Genomic DNA, 23,612 nt, shown 5'->3' with positions numbered 1-23,612 from the left:
GTGAAGGTTTTCAAACTAGGCTATTTGGTTTTCTTGCTCGCATATATGCTTTTGCTGTAAAACGTTGCCTAGTTGTAGAATAATTAGTTGCTATAGAGATCCTCTGCCATGCAATTAAAGAATTAATAGGAGAGGAACTTAAGGAATTCAGAATATTACCAGTTCCTATACATTAATTACAGTTATTGATTTATGATTAGTAGGCTAAGGAGTTTGTGTTTGAACAGAAAGGGGGAAAATGAATAAAACAAAATTCTCAGTCTAGCTAACCCTGTTGACATGGTAAGCCTCGAGGGCTCATGTTTTCACACTTTTAAATGTATCATTTCACCTTTGTACCATCATTTAGTGGCTTGAGAGATGGTTCTCTGCCTAAGCACAGACTTGTCTTTTGTTCTCATGGCTGGAGATTTGGAAACGAAGACCAAAGTACCTGAGGTTCCGAATAAAAGATCTTAACTGAGTTGATTCTAGGAAGACAAAGTCACCTCTTCAGAGAGGCCTCCATTCTGTCTAAAATAGCATCTTTCTCCCCACCCAATCTATTATAATGTTGTGTCTTATGGTCTCTATAGCACTTATTTTCTGAAATGATCCTTTGTTTTTCTGTTTGTCTTTCCCACTACAGCATATGTTTCATTCAATCAGGTATCTTGTTTTGGTTCCTACTGTATCCTAGAATTTTGCTTAGTTCATACCGGATATTTAGCTGTCTTCATAAAACAAGTAAGTGAAGTGCTGCTAAGGGGACAGCCCATATGCATTAAACAAAATCTTGTATTTCCACAGGACATTCCCAATTAGAGGCTTTCAGATTTATGATGGGCCCATTCATCTCACAAGGAGCACTTTCAAAAAATATGTGCCAACTCCAGATAGGTACAGCAGTGCAATTGGCTTCCTCATGAAGAATTCCTGGCAGATAACCCCCAGGAATAATATCTCCCTCGTGAAGTTTGGTCCACATGTAAGTATGTTCTGTAGTTCTTACGTAGTGACTATGGTGAAAAAAGGAGGGATAGCACATTCCCAAAGACAAAAACGCAAAGGATTTGCACCAAGTCTGTACGAGTGGGAGGAGACATACACACAGAGTCAGCTCCTAATTCCATGCACTCTCTCCCATTGAGTTCAAGGGGAGAACAGAAGTCCCGTGTGACTCTGGGTATGTTTGACATTCAAGTCATACCTTGATAGGGAAAATGACTTCAAGTGATGATACAGAGGTTGTAGAGTTTCACAGGAACAAGAGGACATATGATTTTGGAAAATTCAGTGAAATACGCTGGTTGGGTAGCCCATTTCCACTAAGAGATTTGGATCCTTCCTGCTATTTTACTTGTCTGACGGCTATTCTTCTGGGGGACTAGAGAATAAGAGGTTGTGAATAAAGCAGAATACTGTGGCAGTGTGATACAAATTAGGTTATTTCTTTTTTCTTTTCTTTTTTTTTTTTCTTTGAGGTAGGGTCTCAGCCTGTCACCCAGGCTGCAGTGCACTGATGTGAACGGTGGCAAAGTCATGGCTCACTGCAGCTTCAACCTCAATTGGATGGATGGCTCAAGCCATCCTCCCACCTCAGCCCCCTAAGTAGCTGGGTATACAAGCATATGCCACCACATCTGGCTACTTAAAAATTTTTTTTTTTTTTTTTTTTTTAATAGAGAAAGGGCCTCATTAGCCTGGGCTGGTCTTTAACTCCTGGCCTCAAATGGTCCTCTCAGCTTGGCCTCCCAAAGTATTGGGAGTATAGGTGTGAGCCACTGCACCTGGCTGAAATTGGGTTATTTCTGATATAAACTGTTGGAAGGTTTTTATGAAGACTGCAGATAGACTGTAAAAATTACCATTTACAGTACAGTAGCCCACAGGAATCGTTTTCTTACCAATTTCACCAGTATTACCTGTACCCATAACTCACAGGATGATCTGATTACATGCCCCCAGGCTTTCATCATCTTGCCAGTTCCATGATGGCAATGGCACAAGACAGAGAAGTCTCAGGACATCTAGCTGCCTGTTCCCACAGGCAGCCACACCTGGGAAATAAGTCATCATTCTTTCATTCACATCCACCCACAAACTTAATAGTTGCCCAATTTAAAATAGAGCTTGATAGGTTTATCAAAGTCTATGTCTGGTTTTCTACAACAGCTTGGGCGTGGATCAGAGGCACAAGTACAAATTGGAGTGTCAGCTTGGTTGGCTGGTTCTTTTTTAGGCCATGTGACTCCAGGGGATGGGTAGGACTAGGCTGGTAGATGGCACCCACATAAATCAGCAGGATGAGTCTTGGATCCCCTGTCCAGTACGGAGACTTGCTGTTTCCTTACTGCCCACGTGGACCTCCCCGTAGTTCTCCATGTAACGTGTTTAGTGATCACTGGCATAGGCATACTGAAAAGCAGTTTGTTAGATACTGCATTTGTTGTCCTAAAGTTATAACAGCATAATACAATCCATATTGTTTAAGTCCAGCAGTTCATCCAGTCTGGAGTTTTCTATGGTGGGGATGCTCTGAAGCTTATAAAAGGAGCGGTTTGCAAAATTTGCTTTACTTAAAAGGGTGGAAAATATGCTCTAAGCTTTTCTCAGATTTAACCACGTAGGAAAAGAGAAGTGTGGAACCAAGAACTTGCCGCTACTTGTCCTAGACGTCACAGTTTTCCATTGAGTTGCTTATCATTTAGATGTTCTGTTGATTTAAAAACACACCAGGGCAAAAAGTGCATAAAAGCATTTAAGAGAGGTATCTGCCTGACTTCAATAGCATTGGTATTATATAATTTACTGCTAATAAGAAGCAGCTAAAGACTGTAAAACATGTCACCTGCAGCCCATTTTGCAGCTGTACATTATGTGTTTGATAAAGGCTTTAAGTAAACTCTACTGGATGTGAAAATTGTTGAGCTGAGTTTGGTCAGTATTGAGGAGCGAGATAGTAATATAAGCTTTTTAGCAGATTCTAGTGAGTTTATCAATAACTCAGCCATACTAAGTCAACACTTAAATTGTGTTTCTGTTTTGACCTGTACTTATCTGTTTATTTTTTTGGTGGGGGGGAGTCATATGAACAAGTAACTGAAGCATTTGGAGATAAAATGATTAACTGGCTCTGAAGATAACTTATCATAGATTTTTTATTTCATTGAGATATAATTTACATGTAGGGAAATGCACAGATCTTACATGTACAGTTTATAATTTTTAACAAATATATGTGACTGCATAGTCTCCCTTCCCACAACTCTTCTGCTTTCTCCCCCCACAAATGACTTTTGTCTGGAGAACAGGTAATAGTTTTTAAGTGGGGAAAAGAAGAATACAAATAACGATGAAGTTTAACATTTGCCCATTAAACACCATAAGGTTTTGGGAAATTCCCCCCAACCCCAGCATGTCATTAATTGAGTAGAAAACTCAGGCTGACTTGAGTGCCATAGCTGACAACTATGAACTGTAACTCAGAACTGCTCTAACCTTAAAGCAATCACAATGGACCTGCAGTTGAGTCACTGCAGGGGATGCTGAGATAGCAGGAGCCCTCACTTTGTGATGTCTTTCTTTTTCACTGTGGTCAGGTCTCTCTGAATGTCTTTTTTGGAAAGCCTGGTCCCTGGTTTGAAGATTGTGAGATGGATGGTGATAAGAACTCCATATTCCATGACATTGATGGCTCTGTGACAGGATACAAGGATGCTTATGTGGGAAGAATGGACAACTACCTGATCCGCCATCCAAGCTGTGTAAATGTGTCTAAGTGGAATGCAGTGATCTGCAGTGGGACCTATGCACAGGTAGGCTTAGCAAATGGATAATGCTCAAGTTCCTACCAGCTCCTGCCAGCACTGCTTCTGTGAGAAGTACTCTTCAGCTTTTCAGTGTGATTGACATTTTCCAAAGTATGATCGATCTTCCTGTCCTGTCCTGTCCTTTCTTTTCTTTCTTTCGATTCATTAGAAGTCATGGACTCCTGGAATTTTTCTTAAAACTCCCCAACTCCAGATCTGTTTAAGAGGTGAAAGAGTGAGTCCCAGAGAGGAGAGCTGATTTACCCTAGGTTAAATGTGGTTGGAACGTAGTTGGGGCAAGAATCCATGTTTCTTGACTCTTAGGTTTTCTTGCCACACTACAGCTATGCCCTCTAAGAGGGATTTTTATCCTTTGCTTTTGGGGTCAGTAATCTCTACTTAATGAAAGAATCTGACTTTTGAGGCAAAATATCAATAGGTCACATGAAAAGTGAGATGTTCCCGGGGACAGAGCTGGAGATTAGGAGTGAGTGGACAAGAAAGGAATCCAAGGAAAATTTCCTAATTCTATTATGATATAATGTCTATGAAAATATGGAGGAGATGATATACATTGAGAAACACCTCTTTGAAGACATTAAGCATTAATGTGTATTAACTTGATGCCTAGTATAAGAGGATGAACTAATTTGCAACGTAGTATATATGGTTAAGAGCACAGACTCTGGAGCTAGACTGCCTGGGTTTGAATTCTGGCTTTGTTATTTTCTAAAGTATGCATTGGAAAAGTTAATTAACTACTCTATGTCGGTACACAATGGGGATAATAGTAGTTACTCTCATAGGAGGCTGTTGTGAAGATAGAGTACATGCACATATGTAAAGCATTTAGCATATGGCCTGGCACACAGTTCAGTGCCCACTGCTCTTAGTATTATTTAAGGAGAAGAGCTGTAAGTTGCAAAGGTGATTTTAATAGTGACATTTTGGTGGATGGAAGAGATTGCAGAATGGAGGTACCAGTTGCCCAGGATTTTGAAAGGAGCAGATCCTGCCCCCACCCTCTGCCCCATGCAGACAATTAAAGGGTAGGAATTTTTATTTATTTATATATTTTTGAGACGGAGTCTTGCTCTGTCGCGCAGGCTGGAGTGCAGTGGCGCAATCTTGGCTCACTGCAAGCTCCGCCTCCTGGGTTCACGCCATTCTCCTGCCTCAGCCTCCTGAGCAGCTGGACTACAGGCGCCCGCCACCATGCCCGGCTAGTTTTTTTGTATTTTTAATAGAGACAGGGTTTCACCGTGTTAGCCAGGATGGTCTCGATCTCCTGACCTCATGATCCGCCCACCTCGGCCTCCCAAAATGCTGGGATTACAGGCGTGAGCCACCGCGCCCGGCCAGGATTTAATAATAGACTGTCAGAGGAGATAAAGGAAATAGATGATCAGAACATGGAGACGAGAATTAGAGGAAGAGCAAGGGATTTTCCACATAGAATTGGGCTGTGATAGCCCTAAAGACAGGAAAGAAGCCCCTTTCTTTGATTTGCTGCTAGATGTTCTTTTCGTAGCATGGGCTCTTCCTGAGGAGGATCTGTGCTGTGCTATTTCCCCTCTACTGAGCTCCGCTCACTTTGCCGGTCAAAGGTGTGTTTTCGGGCTCCCGCTTGTCACTTCTCTGAGCCCCCTGAATTACATGTTGTTTCCACCACCTGAGCTTTCAATAATTGGAGCTTCTTGGATCAGAATTCTTCTTTGTTCTTCTGACTTTGAATTACGACAATTAAAGAAAGTGATTTTTAAATTTTAAAACTTAAAAAGTTTAGATCCTTATCTATAGACTAAACAAAGGGCTTAAGAGGAATAAAGACGGGAGAGACTTTCTGGTTTATTTTAGTGGGGGTATTAGCTTCTTTATTGCCATGGGATTTCTCATTTCCATGAGCAAAAATAAAAAATACTAAAAAAAAAGTAATACTTGCCTAAGTCCCAGAAGGGATGGAGAATTAACTACAGTAGAATAAAGAAGAAAGGAACATGGGTTATAATGTGATTCATTTTTTCCATTTATCTTATTCTTAATCAGAATTGCCTTCCCCAAATTAAGTTTACCCATCAATGCCTAGGAACTATAGACATTCTAGAACTGAAACAAAACTAGAAAATAAAAACTAAGGCCGGGCGTGGTGGCTCACGCCTGTAATCCCAGCACTTTGGGAGGTTGAGGCACGTGGATCACCTGCGGTCTGGAGTTCGAGCCCAGCCTGGCCAACATGGTGAAACTTCATCTCTACTAAATAGAAAAAATTAGCCAGGCGTGGTGGTGGGCACGTGTAATCCCAGCTACTCGAGGGGACTGAGGCAGGAGAATCGCTTGAACCCGGGGGCAGAGGTTGCAGTGAGCTGAGATCATGCCATTGCACTCCAGCCTGGGCAACAAGAGCGAAACTCTGTCTCAAAAATAATAATAATAATAAATAAATAATAAGCTTTTAGCCTTTTTGTAGCTACAGTTTTGGCTAAAGTTCTTGCGAGCCATGAGTATTCATGCATGTGTGCATATATCTATCTGTCTGTCTTAAAGTGGCAGGTACACACTAATGAAAACTATATTTTTTAAGTGATCATAAATGTTTCTATAAATATGTGGTTATGGTAGCTCTTTTATAAATTACCATTGCAACTACCAATGTGACATATTTTTCATTTATTCAACATTCACTCAGTAAAGCATTCAGTCCTTTGAATATCTAATGTATTTGAGAATATTAACCTGATCTATATTACAAATCAGAGTAGTAATTCTGTTTATAGATGAAGAAAGAAATAAGTCGTCTAATACTCCTCAGGGGGCACTGGGAATTGTAGGACTATGGACCATAAATTTACTCCTGAGAATTTGAAATTTGGGCCAGAAGCCCAGTTCTGCAGCCATTTGTTGTTACTTAGAAATGAGTAGTATGCCAAAAATGGGAGCAATTGGATCTCAAGATAGAATGATCATTATTTAACTATTTGTAAATATTTTTTAGTGGAATATGTGCTTTTTTTTTTTTTTTCCTTTTTTTTTGAGATGGAGTTTTGTTTTTGTTACCCAGGCTGGAGTGCAATAGTGTTATCTTGGCTCACTGCAACCTCCACCTCCCAGGTTCAAGCAATTCTCCTGCCTCAGCCTCCCAAGTAGCTGGGATTACAGGCACCCGCCACCACACCTGGCTAATTTTTGTATTTTTAATAGAGACGGGGTTTCACCATATTGGTCAGGCTGGTGTCGAACTCCTGACCGCCAGGGATCTGCCTGCCTCGGCCTCCCAAAGTGCTGGGATTACAGGCATGAGCCACTGTGCCTGGCCGAATATGTGCTTTTTAATGACCTGAGGGATAAAGGTACTCAGGGAGAAAGATGGTGATATAGGGAGAGTTAAGGTTACTAAAGCAGGGGACAGATATGCAGTGTATGTACAGCCTCCTATATATATATACACACACACATACACATATATAAATGTACATGTAAATATACATATACATAAATATATATAAATACATGTTAAACATAAGTATGTTTAAATTAATATATATTATATATTGAGTATATATTTAAATGAAGACAATCAATAGTCTTAAAAATGTTTCCTGTCTATTTTAAATCTTTAAGCGGTGTCAGTAGAGTATTAAATAATTGAGGTAGTTAAAAAGGACATAAAATTGAGGAGTCAGTATGGATAGGATTATAGAAATGACAGGGAAAAATACAGAAGTATTGTAGATTAAATGTCAATATTCTGCTGCTGCTTTAATATTCTGTAGAATTTGGTTACAGATACTGATTTGTTTTAGGAGATTTGTTCTAAGAATTTTCCTTTGTAGGATACATTTGGGGATGGCTTTGTTTTGGCATGGCAAGTAGCTCTAATGCCACTGGAATACATTCAGGACTTTCAAATTTGTCTCAGTTTAATGTTTTTTCAGTTGTTGCACAGTACTTTATAACTTTTTTTTTTTTTTTGAATGGGTGAAAAATGGCTTTGTGGGCTGACGTAGGTCATGGAAAATTGAAAGCCAAAGCTCTAAGATATATAAGTTTTTCATCTCTTGGTTTGGAAGAAAGTCTCTTAGATTTGAGTAGAGGATATCAGTTTTCACATTAGTTTACTAATTTTTTTTTTGTATGTGTGTTCTTTAGACTGAGAGATTTCTTTGACAAGCTGTATAAGCCACAGAAGTTTTATATTCTGATGAATAAGCTGGCCTGTAGTGGTGGAAGCGATGATGAAGATCTTGGCTAGCAGAGCACATGGTCTGTTTTTACCATTTCTAGTTTAAGTAGGCTGCACTATAAGTGGCTGAGGATGTAGTTGGCTGCTGCTCACTTAGTCTGGCACAGATCACAGAATCTCCCTTTTCAAAGTTGAGACACTTGACTTTGTGCTGAAAATGTCTTTTTAGCTGTTTAAATTTTCATTCTCTTCCCTTTACTTCTTGATTATTTTTTCAAGGTCTATGTACAGACATGGAGCACTCAGAATCTTTCTATGACCATTACACGAGATGAGTATCCGTCCAACCCTATGGTGCTCCGAGGTATTAATCAGAAGGCTGCCTTTCCACAGTACCAGCCTGTCGTCATGCTGGAGAAGGGATATACCATCCACTGGAATGGGCCGGCACCACGGACTACATTTCTATACCTCGTCAACTTCAACAAGTATGTTTCTGTTACTGTTATTTCAAATAGTTGAGCAAGTAGTAATTTAGTGGAGAAAAAGAATAACTTATGTCTCCTTTGCAGCAAGCAAAGAAAGCCAGTTTTACATACTTTGCTTCTCTTGTGGGGAGGCTGTATATTTTGTGTTGATGGAATTAAAGAGATTATACAAATTGAATCCTGTCATTTCAAAAGCATTTTTTTTTTCTCTGTGGTCAAGTTATTATGCACATAAAGCCATTCAACGATAGGTTTTAATACTGCTGAATGCTTTAATTCCCTCTAGCTGGGATGGGAAGTAGTTTTCTATGCTGTTCCAGTGGAGCATTTGCTTACCTGAAAAATTAAAAGATTTTTGAGGCTGAGTTTAGACTTGGCAGAAGAAAGTAGTGGGATGGATTAGTAATGCCTGCTAGGGGCAAGAAGTGAAAGAGTTGGGACATGAAGGCCAGGTATTTGCTAGCCCTGCCTGAAAGCACTATTTTATCCCTTCTTGATTTCTCAGTTGTCTGTTCTAATCACAGGCAATCCAAGGGGCTATTTTTATAATTGATTTATTCAAGTGTTTATTGTGTGTAAGTTGACATAAAGGTGAATGAGAGAAGTACTTGCCTTCTAGGAGTTCAGAGTAGACAGGTAGAAAAAACTCAAGTAAATAGATAAACCAAAGCTATTTTTTAGTGGACAAATGATAGAGCAACTATTAAATAATTCTGCCTAAGGGAGTTGAGCCAGGCTGCAGTGAGGAATGATTCTGATGAAGCAATCTGTCTTGTTATATTAATAAAAGCACAGTGTTGGGAAAGGGCCAGTTCTCCTGGGGGAAATGATGGAGTCAGTGTGATGGGGACATAGAGTGTATCAGGGGAAATGACAGAAGGTGAAACAAGGAAGGTGGGATGGGACTATTTAGAAAGGGAGGGGTAAACCACATGTATCTTATCAATCTAGATACATGTGGCTATTAACCCATGCGACTCCATGAAACTGCTGAGATATGTATCTGAAAAATTGAAATGGCTTGTTCACCTGAGTCGTCATCAAGCCCTGATTTGTCAGAACACTCTTAAAACATCCAGTTGAAATGAACATAGAAGGACTAGAGCATATAGGAATTCAGCTTTAAGAAAGTCACTTCCAAGGATGATGAACATCGTGGCAGATGCCCTTGTTCTGAGATTGTTAGGGCTCTGGCATGTGCTCTGAGCTGAACCGTTACCATTACTGTTACTGTTTTCCTGTAATCCTTGCTGCGGCCCTCTGTGCCCCACCCACACAGTCAACCAAGCCCCAAGGCCAGTACTCATTCCTGTCTCTTCCTTTTCCCTCATCACTCCATCTTATCCGTAACTGCACCCTGTTGGTTCCAGCTCCTAAAGTCATCTAAATCTGTCCACTTCTTTCTACCCACAGTGTTTGTGGCTAAGTCAAGCCCTCACCATCTCTTGTCTGGCTCCGTGGAGCAGTCCTCACTTCAGTCTCCCCACCTCCAATCCTTAGTCCACATTGTGGCCAGAGTGAGATTTCTGAAAGCCCAATCTGATATCATCAGTGAGTTGCAGAGAAGTCAATGAAAGAAACAAACAATTGTCAGAGAGGATGGAGAAATGTCAAAGGGTGATCAGTACTCTACAAGTTATATTGGGCAGAATTATGAATTGGAGGTGAGGTATGACAATAAAATGATATGCAGTGTTCTGTAAAGTACCGTGCATACCTTTCCATCAGATACTGAGCAAGTAAAGACATTTTAAAGTGAAAAAAAATGCTGAGCCTAGAAGTTTCAAAAATCCACATGGGCATGAAATTCAGTCATACTTGTTTAATTAGCTGAAAGTTTATAAAAATTACATGATGGTCAGAGGCAAAAGGAAGAGATGGACAATTTTTTACCCCTCAATTTAAGATAATTATAGGGAAGTCACAGATTTTGTCATAATGCCGTTTCTGAAAATAACACTTTTAGAAGTTATAAAAGCAGTACTTATTCATTAAACAAAATAAGGAAAATATAGAAAAACATAAAGAAAATGGAAATAATCTATAGTTCTCCTAACCAAAGGGAGGCATTGTAAACATATATAGTATATTCCCCTCTTTCTAACCTCAAGTTGCTTTGTGTCTATGGATGTGCCATAATTTTTTTAACTACTCCCCTTACCCCATGAACATTTAGGTTGTTTCTCCTGCCCGCCCCCCTGTATTTTGCTATTATAGACAATAATTCATAGAACATCTTTTCTATCTTTTGTCTGCATTTTCTAATTATTCTTTAGTGGGATTATTTTTTTCACTTGAAAACCTAGGTGAACAATATATATATATATATATATTTTTTTTTTCCTTGAGACATCTTGCTCTGTTGCCCAGGCTAGAATGCGGTGGTGCAATCTTGGCTCACTGCAACCTCCGCCTCCTGGGTTAAGTTGACCCTCCTACCTAAGCCTCCCAGGTAGCTGGGACTACAGGCATATGCCACCACACCCAGCTAATTTTTGTACCTTTTATACAGATGTGGTTTTGCCATGTTGCCCGGGCTGGTCTTGAACTCATGCACTCAGGTAATCCACCTACCTCAGCCTCCCAAAGTGCTAGGATTATAGGCATGAGCCACTCCGCCTGGCTATGTGAAGAATTTTAAGGCCTTCTTACATATTATTTAAACATTTTTTAGAATGACAAAAAAGTTTGGGAAATAGTGATGATGATTGAACAACACTGAGAATGTACTTATTGCCACTGAACCATATGGCTAAAAATTATTAAAATGGTAAATTTTATCCTAGGTATATTTACTATAATAAAAAGGTCAAAAAAGAGAGAAAATGATAAAAAGTGGAAATGTTTTTAATTTTTAAAAAGGATTAATTTTATATTTAAGGACACTAAGAAAATCCTAGGGCCATTTAGTGATATGCATCAAAAGCTTTAAAAAGGCATATACCTTTACATACAGCAATTTTCCCACTAGGAACTCATCCTAATACATTTATAAAAGGTAAAATTATAAACAAAAAAATTCTTTAGAATGTTTTTGCCAGTGTACAGTTCCACTCTCCATATATTAGTGCTTCCTTGTACACCTATACCCAACCATCTCACTTAATTTTCTTATCTTTTTAGAGTGTCTAAGTCTGTTTTATCCAACTTTTTAATGTTCTTTGAAATCCTGTTAAAACTAAGAATTTTTAGGGCTGGACACGGTGGCTCACGCCTGTAATCCCAGCACTCTGGGAGGCTGAGGTGGGTGGATCACTTGAGGTCAGGAGTTCGAGACCGGCCTGGCCAACATGGTGAAACCCTGTCTCTACTAAAAGTACAAAAATTAGCTGTGCATGGTGTTGTGCCCCTGTAATCCCAGCTACTCAAGAGGCTGAGGCAGGACAATTGCTTGAACCTGGGAGGTGGAGGTCACAGTGAGCTGAGATCGCGCCACTGCACTCCAGCCTGAGTGAAAGAGCAAGACTCCATCTCAAAAACAACAACAACAACAAAAAACAAAAACAAAAAAAATTTTAAAGGCTCATATTTTTGCTGTATATCTATTGATATGAGAAATTTGAGCAACAGATGAAGGTGGGTGATTTGTTAGTATGCCATGGTTCAGAACTTCCACTGTCAGTGGCCCAACACACAGAAGAAATTTAAGGAGGAGAAAACTATGGGCAGGAAGTGGAAGAAGTGGCACATGAAGGACAGTTATCTGCATACACTATAGTACTTAACAGATAATGGCTGAAGTGTAAACTAATTTTTTTATGTTTCTCCTTTAAAGGAATGACTGGATTCGAGTTGGCCTTTGCTATCCATCAAACACAAGTTTTCAAGTTACCTTTGGCTATTTGCAGCGGCAGAATGGCTCATTATCCAAAATCGAAGAATATGAGCCTGTGCATTCACTGGAAGAACTGCAAAGAAAGCAATCCGAGAGGAAATTCTATTTTGACTCCAGCACGGGGTAATTCAGTGAAACCAGGGAATGAGAATTATTACTATTTTTCTTTAATGGTGAAATTGCTAGTTCTTCAGCATCGCGGCTGTTTAGTGAAGCAGCTGATGTGGGTAATTCTCTGCACATCTCTATTAGAGGTTTAGAGGGGAACTAGAATGGCTCATAATTATACTTGGCAGTAGGGATCGAGTGAAGATGTTTGCTGTATATGTATTGAGGCAATTTAGAGAAAGAAATTATCCCTTGTCGATGAAGAATCAGTAGGCCCAGTTGGAAATTACAATAATTTTTTTCCCATAATAATGTTCTTCATGTGATTATTTACATGTGATATAGTTCATATTTCAGGGAAAGCTCATTTTTCTCTCCCTGACTTAGGCTATCTTTCAAGTTGACCTTGAGTTTTTGAAAATCACTGTGTAAATGTGGAATATTTGCTTTCAACTTTCTCTAGGCTGCATCTTTCCACTTTTTAATTCCAATCCTGTTCTTCTGGGGTCCTGTTGGTTTTGACTGCTTTTACCCAGTTACAGTCTCTCAGCCTGTGGGCTATGGTAGGCTCCATCTCCTGTACTCTTCCAGCAGGTAGCATGTTCCTTCAGCCTCTCTCCTCACGCAGACATTCCTCCTATATGCCATTGTCTATGCACTATAAAGATACCAATGGAAAGAAGATGCATTTCTTCTGCAAACTCACCGTCCATTGAGGAATGTGGGCATGTAAATCAAGTCATTAGAGAAGGAAAGGTTGAATGCTCTCGGTTCTATATTCAATGTGGCTTTTGGATTGCCTCAGAAGTTCAGCCTAGAGTAACCAGTGACATCCTGAGAGGGTGATCCTGGAGCTAATTCTTGAGAAACACTTAGGAGGAGATGGAAAAAGAAGTGGGTGAGATGTCTTACACAGAAGAGACAGTGTGCACAAATGCATGGGGGCATGGTAGAACATGGCATTGCATGTTTGGGGAAAGGCAAGAAGTTCAGAGTGGGGAGAAGGGTGGCGAGATTGACTTGGGGAATGAAGTCGGGGCTCAGTTGTTAAGTGCCTGGTTAGCCTTTAAATAAGATGCAACTCATTTGCCCTCCCAGTCCCCCACCAGCCAGTGTTATCAGCTTAAAAGTTTTATTGTCATAATTGTCTCCAATTTTTAATTTTTCTTTCTTTCTTTTTTTTTTTTTTAAGAGACGGTGTATCCCTATGTTGCCCAGGCTGGAGTGCAGTTCATAGGCATAGTTGTGGTACACTACAGCCTTGATCTCCTGGGCTCAAGTGATACTCCCACCTCAGCCTCACAAGTAGCTGCTGCCACCACACCCAGCATTGATTTTCAATTTTTGATTAGACTTAAACAACTACCTGGACTTTCATTCTGTAGATGATAGAACTTCCAGATTCCCATTTGATTTTCCACAAGAATAAAAAGAATATCCACATTTGGAAGGATAGTCTGGTGACAAGTTAATGATTAAAAGTGTAAAAAGATGGAAAATACTTTCTGATCTGGGTATTTCAAGAATCCTGAGGTCCTAATTCTTTTTATTAGATTGGTGCAAAAGTAATTGCGAATTGCGGGTTTTGCCTTTTTTTTTTTTTTTAATGCTCTCAGTCCTAGAGATACTCAGTGTGCCATTTGAGCTGATTTATACCTCATAATCTCAACTTTGTACTGTTTATTGACCTCATTAAAGTGTGAATTCTTCATTTCTAGTAATCAATCACACTCGATCAAGTTTTTTTAGAATCTTGACTTCCTTTGGTTTGGAAGGACTGGGTTTGCTGATAGAGATTGAACTGCTACCTGGAAGTTAGACTTTTTCATTCATCTTGGCAGTGGGAAGATAATTCAGAATGGGTGGGATGGACTGTTCATTTTGCCTGGTTTTGACCCTAATATAGACCGAAGGAACCCAGGTCCATCTGCTCTTCGTAAATATCACAGGAATTGATTTGAGACTTTATCTTGGCCTTAGCCAAAGAAGTCACAGTTCCTGTTTTTATTATTTCAGTTTTATGCCTTAACCAAAAAGATTTATGAATGAGAACAACAAAAAGAATGAACCACACTAATTTACCAAATCCTAAACTCAACACATTATGTATAAAGTGTTCCAAGGAATTTTTGAGCCAAACCAAATTTCATCCCCCCAAATTACCTATCGAACTAATTCAAACCCGAAATCAGCTTTGATATGTTCCACAACAATGGAAGCAGGGTATGAAATATTTCCTAAAGTGTTACTGCATTTGACTTAGGACCGTTGAAGGATAGAAAGAAAACAGAAATAACTATTCATTTTGTAATTTATGTTTTAAGGAAAAGTTACTAATTGGAGGAATATCCCTTTTGGCCATGAGCTGATTTGAGGAATTTTGTAAGTTTTTGAGAATAAGTCTAACTACATGGATTGGTTTCTGTTTTGCGCAGGTTACTGTTTTTGTATCTCAAAGCCAAAAGCCACAGGCATGGCCACAGTTACTGTTCATCTCAGGGATGTGAAAGAGTCAAGATCCAGGCAGCCACAGACTCAAAGGACATCAGTAACTGCATGGCCAAAGCATACCCACAGTACTACAGAAAGCCGTCAGTGGTCAAGCGGATGCCGGCCATGCTCACTGGACTCTGTCAAGGCTGTGGCACTCGGCAGGTAAACAAGGACGAAAAGTGGTCTGTGGCCAAGGAGAAAAAGTCAGAGGGTTTCTTTGCAATAGGAGCACTTTTCTTTGAAACATCTATATTGCCCATTTATGGACATTGCATGGCATCTCCTGAATTTTGGCCCATGCTAAAATGTGAAGCGCGTAAGAAGCAAACTAGTTCAAATTTATGACAGAGATACTTGCCCCTGTGATACGTCAGTTTACCCTGAACAACTGCAGATTTTCCACAGTTTAAAATTAGAGGTTGCTATGTTGGTCCTCATTTTTTTTCTTTCTCAGATGTTTGATTCTGTTGCAATATGACTGTTGGATTTACATGCCAGTGATGTAAAAAAGATACTTCGTTTTGTTGGCACAGTGTGAAATTTCTTTTCAAAAATACAGCTAATATGAAAATTGTTTCCTTTTTATAAGGTGGAAATCCGCTCTTATTTTTGAAGCATATGCTATTATATCTATCTGTAATTAAAGTACAGACTATCACATCACTTTATCATTTTTATTTAAAAAAAAAAGTACAGACTGACTTTGGTTCGAAATGAAAATGCTTCTTCTAACATTCTTGATTAGATGGCTGCCTACTGGATCTCAAGAAAGCACTGCAATGAAAGTGAACCCAAAATACGAACTAAAATTGGGCATACAGAAGGGGTTCCAAAGGAAATCAGATAGTTCCAAGTGAAAAAACAAAGGATGGAGCTGCCCTGATTTATGTTTCACACAAACAAATATGGGCTAAGGGAAATGGTTCTCAAAGTGTGACCCCCAGACCAGCAGCATCAGGATCCCCTGGAAACTTGTGGAAAATGGGAATTCTTGGGCCCAACCCTCATCCTACTGAGTCAGCAACTGTGGGGCTGCAGCCTGGCAATCTATTTTAACCAGCCCTGCAGCTGATTCTGATACATGTTCACATTTGAGTTCCACTGATAATTTTTTTTTAAAAAGCAATAATTACCACAAATATGCATACTGCCTATGAATATGGAGAAAACTAAATCTTTCTTTTCATTTCTTACTATTCTAAGTGATTTAAGAAAACAAAATTACTTCCACTAATAAGTTCCATATTTCTCTCTTTTTTTTTTTCATTATTTATATCCATTCATGGCAGTAAGACCAGGAAGAAAGAGGTGGATTTATGTTTCCCACTAGAATGTATAAGTCTTTTTTTGTTTTGGTTTGGTTTTTGTTGTTGTTGTTGAGATGGAGTCTCTCTCTGTTGCCCAGGCTGGAGTGCAGTGGCATGATCTCGACTCACTGCAACTTTGCCTCCCGGGTTCAAGGGATTCTCCTCCCTCAGCCTCCTGAGTAGCTGGGACTACAAGTGCATGTGACCACACCTGGCTAATTTTTGTATTTTTACTAGAGATGGGGTTTTGCCATATCGCCCAGGCCAGTCTCTAACTCCTGACCTCAAGTGATCTGTCAGTCTCAGCTTCCCAAAGTACTGGGATTACAGGTGTAAGCCTCTGCACTGGCCAATTTTTTTTTTTTTTTAATGGCAACTCTACTATCACAGTCTTAGTCTCTCATATTTCTGAGCCACCTCTATTCTCTCATACAAGTAAAATCAAAAATAAACCAACCAGAGAAACCAACAACAACAAAAACAACCCTGTATATGAAAGTTATATGATTCCTTGCCAGGCTGATATAATAATCTGACTGTTAAAGTGACATTTTGAGATAGTCTTTGTGGGGAAGTAAATTTTCCAGCCTAATTCTCAAGCTAGATTTGTTAAGACTCTTCAATACTGAAGAGACTTTGTATAATCTATAATAAACATTATAGCTTATAAAAATAATGTAATTAACATTGGAAATATTCTAGGCCTATGTTGTTAAATGATTCCATGCACTCATGCTTAGCATTCTTTATCTTTTGCGCATGAAGCATTGATCAGAATTCATTTTTTAAAAATGTATTGATTACTGACTTTGTGCATTTGCAAAGTAGTTGAAGTCGCTGGGAACATCACTTTTACTTGAAAATTTGTGGGTAATTTTTTTTTTCTTAAATATAGAGGCGGGGTCTCACTATGTTGCCTAGGCTGGTCTCAAAGTCCTGGGCTCAAGCGATCCTCCCACTTTGGCCTCCCAGATTGTTGGGATTACAGATGTGAACCACCATGCCCGGCCTAATTTTTGTTCTGACTGTCAAAACCAAACACGTGTATATTAGGAGTAAATAGGAAAATTCACAGGAATTTTTGACCCCAAACTTGGAGACTTCAAAGAACTACCCAGCTTCCGACTTGGGATCATTTTGACTGTTTATTTTTTGTTTTTTGTTTTTTTTGAGATGGAGTCTCACTCTGTCGCCCAGGCTAGAGAGCAGTGGTACGATCTCAGCTCACTGCAACCTTCATCTCCCAGGCTCAAGCAATTCTCCTGCCTCAGCCTCCCAAGTAGCTGGAACTACAGATGTGTACCACCTGCCTGGCTGATTTTTGTATTTTTAATAGAGACTGGAGTTCGCCATGTTGACCAGGCTGGTCTTGAACTCCGGACCTAAGGTGATCCACCCATCTCAGCCCCCCAAAGCGCTGGGATTACAGGCATGAACTACCATGCCCGGCTGATTGTTTATTCTTGCAGGGACGTTTTTAACATTGGTTTATATGGACAGTGTACCTCTAAGTGTTAAATTGTGTGAGAGTTAAGTGTTTTTGAATGAGAAGAGAGCCCTTAGGGAGGAGACAGGTTTTGGAGACTGGGAGTAATTTGGAGGAGTACAGGGAAAAGGGAAGGGCATTCCTGGGAAGGGAACAGCATCAGCAAAGGCAGAGTGGCAAGGAAGAGGGTGGAGTGCTCGTGGGAAAGTGAGGCCCTGCCTGAGTGTAACAGCACAGGGAAAAATAGGGGCCTGTCTATAAGGCACAACTCTGTTTATGGAATGCCTTGCAGGTCACAAAGAGGAGTTGAGACCTGCGCATGTTCAAAGTTAGTAAACGTTTCTTAACAGGGTAGTCCTTGTTATCTACACTTCTTTCCTCGTTCCTAGAGTGACTGAGGGACCATGGTCTGAAAAAAACTCTAAAAAATATTTGTGCCTGTTTTTCCATAAAATGTTTACAAAGATTTAAATATAAATATAAAGCACATTTATTTAATCAGTTATGGAACTGAAGTGAACAACAAGAATAATATTTATTTGAAACTGGGATTGCTCCAGAAAATGAGGAACAAATATATACTTACTGTGTTAAGAATATCAAGATGGAATTCTAGGTCATGAAATAAGTACAAAAAGTTCAGAATAAGAAATACAACCACTGGCTTTAATTATAATTAACTTTATATTGAGGGAACCTTTTGGAGGAAGGTAAGAGTTGCCATAAATATGGAACTTCTCTGTCTAGGTGGTGTTTACTAGTGATCCTCATAAAAGTTACCTCCCTGTGCAATTCCAGTCACCTGATAAAGCAGAAACCCAGCGTGGAGACCCGTCTGTTATTTCTGTAAGTACCATCTGGTGTTGTCTTAGTCTGTTGTAGGTGGTATAACAAAATGCCATAAACTAGGTAGCTTATAAACAACAGAAATTGGCTGGGTGCGGTGGCTCACACCTGTGATCCCAGCACTTTGGGAGGCCAAGGTGGGCAGATCGTAAGGTTAGATCGAGACCGTCCTGGCTAACATGGTGAAACCCTGTCTCTACTAAAAATACAAAAAATTAGCCGGGTGTAGAGGCGGGTGGGTGCCTGTAGTCCCAGCTACTCGGGAGGCTGAGGCAGGAGAATGGCCTGAACCCAGGAAGCAGAGACTGCAGTGAGCCGAGATCGCGCCACTGCACTCCAGCCTGTGCAACAGAGTGAGACTCTGTCTCCAAAATAAATAAATAAATAAAAATAAACAACAGAAATTTATTTCTCACAGTTCTGGAGGCTGGAAAGTCCAACGGCAAGGCACCAGCAAATTGAGTGTCTGGTGAGCCTGGTTCATAGATGGCGCCTTCTCACTGCGTCCTCACAGGGTAGAACGGTCCAGGGGTCTCTCTCAGGCTTCTTTTATAACAGCACTGATCCCATTCATGGGGGTTACACTGTTGTGTCCTGATCACTTCCCAAAGATTCTACCTGCTAATACCGTTACCTTGGAGATTAGGATTTCAGCATAGAAATATTTGGCAGGACACAGACATTCAGACCAAAGCAGATGTGTACACCGTCACAGCTTCTTGCTTTTATCTTCTATCTTGGTGACATGAATTACTTCTGGCTGTAGTCACTGGTTTGTCATCACATTTTCTATTGTTGGTAGCAAGCAATACAATAGAGGTATAAATACCTCCTAAACATTTGTGTTTTTAAATACATTTAAGAAATGTTTTTTTCCTGAGTAGATTGTGTTTATTCATTAACCTTATTCTTTGAAACTTAAAATAAGCTTCAAGATTGTTTAAGATATGGGAAATTAAAGTTTTAACATCTCTTCGGCCTTTTATTTTAAGGTTGCCTCTTCTCTATTTTTTCAGTTGAGGAAAATAAAGATGCAAAGTGTTAGTTGTCTTTTCTAAGTGGCTTGATGGAAGTATAGACATGAGTTGCAGTGTCAGCATTAGCATTTGCGCATAGAGCAAGGTTAGCCACTGAGAACCAGGTCTCAGCATGTGGCCTGTCCAAAATCAGGTTGACCTAGGTGCCACCATACAAAGAACTCTTTGGGTGACAGGTATCCAGCCTTTCAAGTAATACTCAGCCAAGGCCTGTGCCATCTCATGTGGTCTTTTTAGGGGCTTGGTTTTTTTAGTGGTGGGCAACATAATCACAAATCCATATATATGTGGAGAAAATTAAATTTTACTTTTTTTCTTAATTTTTTTATTGTCATAAAGTACACATAAACTTTACTATCTTAACCATTCTCAAGTGGGCAGTTCAGTGGCATGAAGTCCATTCATATTGTTGTACAACCATCACTACCATCCAGCTCCGGAACTTAAGTTCTACTTCACAACTCTGAATTAAGACTATCCCTATGTAACTGTAGCTCAAAGATTCTTGGTTTTTGTTGTTGTTGTTGTTGTCGTTTGTTTGTTTGTTTGTTTGTTTTTGAGACAGGGTCTCCCTCTTCACCCAGGCCAGAGGGCAGTGGCGCAATCTCGGCTCACTGCACCCTCCACCTCCCAGGCTAAATTGATCCTCCCACGTAGCTGGGACTAAAGGCACATGCTTTAGTCCCACTTGGTTAATTTTTAAAATATTTTTTATAGAGATGGAGTCCCACTGTGTTGCTCAGGCTAGTCTTGAACTCCTGGGCTCAAGTGATCTTCCTGCCTTGGCCTTCCCAAGTGCTGGGATTACAGGTGTGAGCCACCACACCAGGTTAAAGATTCTTCAAGTCTGTGTTTATGCTTGTTCCCCTCCTTTAGCAGTCCTGCATTTTGTAATACACCCATGATGTAATTTTATTGGCATGAAAATTGCTAGTTCAGCATCTGAATGCAGTCAGCTGCATGAGGAACCTGATCCCAGCCTGTTAGCATGGTAACTGGTGGGAGTTGCATGAGGGAAGCAGGTGGGTGCTGAGTCTCACTGTTCTAGTAGTTTACTAGGTGAGAGAGAGAGAGAGGGGAGAGAGAGAGAGAGGAGAGAGAGAGAGAGAGAGAGAGAGAGAGCGTTTTGCCACAAAAAAAAAAAAAAAAAAAAAAAAAAATCTCAGGCAGGCTATGCCCCAGAGTCTGAAAACATTGTTTGACTCCGTTGTTACACACTGGGTGCCTGGGACTCTAGAAAAGTCATATTTATCCCCAATACTTTTTACATTCATTATCTGAAAACTCTTCCCTAAGATCTGGGATTGCATTAGGGTTTTTTGGTTGGTTTTTTTTTTTTTCTTTTTTTTTTTTAAGACAGAGTCTCGCTCTGTCATCCAAGCTGAAGTGCAGTGGCTTGATCTTGGCTCACTGCAATCTCTGCCTTCCAAGTTCAAGAGATTCTCCAGCCTCAGCCTCCCGAGTAACTGGGATTACAGGTGCTAGGCACCATGCCCAGCTAATTTTTTTATTTTTAGTAGAGATGGGGTTTCACCATGTTGGCCAGGGGGCTGGTCTTGAACTCCTGACCTCAGGTGATCCACCCTCCTCGGCCTCCCAGAGTGTTGGGATTACAGGCATGAGCCACTGCACCCAGCTGGTTTGGGGTTTTTTTTTTTTTAAGACAGTGTCTTGCTATGTTGCCCAGGTTGACCTTGAACTCCTAGACTCAGGTGACCCTTCTACCTCAGCCTTCCAAGTAGCTGAGATCACAAGCATGGGCCACAGTACCTTGCTTTGCTTTAGTTTTCATGGAAAGTATTGTGGGTTTTTTAAGCAACAGGCTTTGGGGATACTTTTCATGGGGGCAGTCTGAGTATGTTGAGGACTGTTAGGTATTTTTTTTCTTAAATGCACCTCAATTTTAAGTAGTGAGATTTAAAAACATAAGGAAATCATGTCTAGTCTTTCCACTTATAAAATTTACTTCAAACGCTTCCAGAACTATTTTCACTGGATTGGTGCAATTAGCTAAAGGGCTTTTTTTTTTTTTTTTTTCCCCCTGAGACAGAGTCTCACTCTGTCACCCAGGCTGGAATGCAGTGGCACCATCTCCGCTCACTGCAGCCTCCACCTCCTGGGTTCAAACGATTCTCCTGCCTCAGCCTCCCAAGTAGCTGGGATCACAGGCATGCACCACCACTCCCGGTGTATCTCTAAGTAGAGATGGAGTTTCACCTTGTTGGTCAGGATGGTCTTGAACTCCTAACCTCAGGTGATTCACCCACCTCAACCTCCCAAAGTGCTGGGATTGGATTACAGGCGTAAGCCACCACACCTGGCCTTAAAGTGCCATTTTGAATACCAGTGAGATCAAAAGTGATTAGAAGTAAAATTTAAATATTATAATTTCCCCAGGCATGGACAGGTGTAGTGGTAAGAACATTTCTCCTTTGTTAGCCTTTAGCATACTTTATAATTTTACACCTTATAAACAGGAACAGTGCCTATTGGGTTTAATTAGTGCTTAGTTGTTTTGTTTTGCTCCTTCATTTTTGGCTGAGAAATTAATGATATTTGGAAATATCTGGAGTTCCTTTTTCTTGAAAAGGTCACAAACCACTGATTTAAAGAGGATGACTTTGAAAATTTAGCTCACAATAGTTGTGAAATAAATGTAGTAGTACTTTGTAGCTTAAATTCCGGTAAAATTATCGCTTTGTCATTTTGATCTCAGAGGAGAGCTATTATTTGTAACAAACTACAAATATAAACTAACGTGGAATTCTGTGGATCAAGGCATGGTACATATTTATATGTGTGTATGTGTATTTTTTTCTGAACCAATATGACAATAAGCCATCTACGCTGAAGTACAGAGGCAGCCACCTATCATTGACTTATAAAGCTTTGACCCCAGTGAGAGTGTGTATAAGAAGGAATACCTTGAACACTTCAGAGTGAAGTCACCCAGCTTAGCTGAGTGGGGGCCACCATGCCTTGCTCAAAGCAGCTTCTCCAGTCAGCAAACACCAGTCAAGGCAGAATCTATAGGCAGTGCCTAGGAACACAGGCGCAATTTCAGATGGTGAGGAAAAAGCAAGTGAAGCACACAATTTGAATCTTGGAAATATACTTTGAATCATGGGTTTAGAAGACACAGGGAAAGGGCCGGAAAAATGAGTCATCCTGCAGATGTTCTCAAAATGATGATGACAGCAGAAGATGTTTTTGCATTCTCAGGTCAATGGCACTGACTTTACCTTCCGAAGTGCAGGCGTCCTCCTCCTTGTTGTGGATCCGTGCAGCGTTCCATTCCGCTTGACGGAAAAAAAGGTTTTTCCTCTTGCTGATGTCAGTCGCATTGAAGAGTATTTAAAAACAGGCATCCCTCCAAGGTAGGTCAAGCTTGTGCTGTAACAGGGAAAAGCCACCTTAAAGATGTGGAGTGTTCCAAACTGATAATGCCTGGTCAAGTCCGATTTTTTACTTTCTGGACATTCAGGGCACTATGCAAGGTGTTCATTCCTCTCCTACCTCAGATTGACGCCCATGTCGTCTAAGCTGCTTATCATTGACAAGCCATTGCTTACCTGTGGCAGAACTTGGATGTTGCAACATTTTGCAAAATGGTGGGAAGGCTCTTCGGAGGAAAAAAGCTCATTATTTGGAACATTACTATCCCACTTTTTATTTTATTTTATTTTTGAGTCTCGTAAAACAAATATCAGAGCATTATAGTTTTTAGTATTAAGTTGATATACTTTGTCCACAACTCCCTCAGAAGGCTTATTACTATTTTGAAGTGATTTTCCAGGCAGTTTACCTTTGCAGCCCTCTGTCCCACTGATGGTCTCGGACAGCATTGCACTATGATTGTGATACAGGAAGTCATCACCTGGGTTACTCGGAAATGACTGGAAAAGAGTAAATTGATTTTTGAAGTGGTTGAGTGTGCAATCGCTCTTACAGAGCACTAGTCTGATTGGTTTTCTTTGATGTCTCTGAAGAAAGCTGCACAGGAGAGAAATCTTTCTTTTTCTGGGTTGGTGAGACCCTGCC

At 40.2% G+C, this 23,612-nt stretch overlaps 1 protein-coding gene across 3 annotated transcripts in view; it reads left to right on the top strand.

Annotated features, from left to right (window-relative positions):
- CEMIP2 (cell migration inducing hyaluronidase 2) overlaps positions 1 to 23,612 on the top strand; it is an 86,286-nt gene that overhangs the window by 56,597 nt on the left and 6,077 nt on the right. For all 3 annotated transcript variants that reach the window (XM_009456723.5, XM_001141007.7, XM_024345713.3), the window contains exons 16-22: positions 790 to 967; positions 3,582 to 3,797; positions 8,251 to 8,459; positions 12,235 to 12,417; positions 14,838 to 15,057; positions 18,436 to 18,534; positions 22,794 to 22,948. In XM_009456723.5, the coding sequence (XP_009454998.2) occupies positions 790 to 967; positions 3,582 to 3,797; positions 8,251 to 8,459; positions 12,235 to 12,417; positions 14,838 to 15,057; positions 18,436 to 18,534; positions 22,794 to 22,948 (1,260 nt within the window). The remainder of the gene's footprint in view (positions 1 to 789; positions 968 to 3,581; positions 3,798 to 8,250; positions 8,460 to 12,234; positions 12,418 to 14,837; positions 15,058 to 18,435; positions 18,535 to 22,793; positions 22,949 to 23,612) is intronic.

The sequence above is a fragment of the Pan troglodytes genome, chromosome 11 (assembly GCF_028858775.2).
Source record: "Pan troglodytes isolate AG18354 chromosome 11, NHGRI_mPanTro3-v2.0_pri, whole genome shotgun sequence".
Lineage (NCBI taxonomy): Eukaryota > Metazoa > Chordata > Mammalia > Primates > Hominidae > Pan > Pan troglodytes.
Note: the sequence above shows the minus strand (reverse complement) of the source record. Positions and strands in the feature narration are given on the sequence as shown.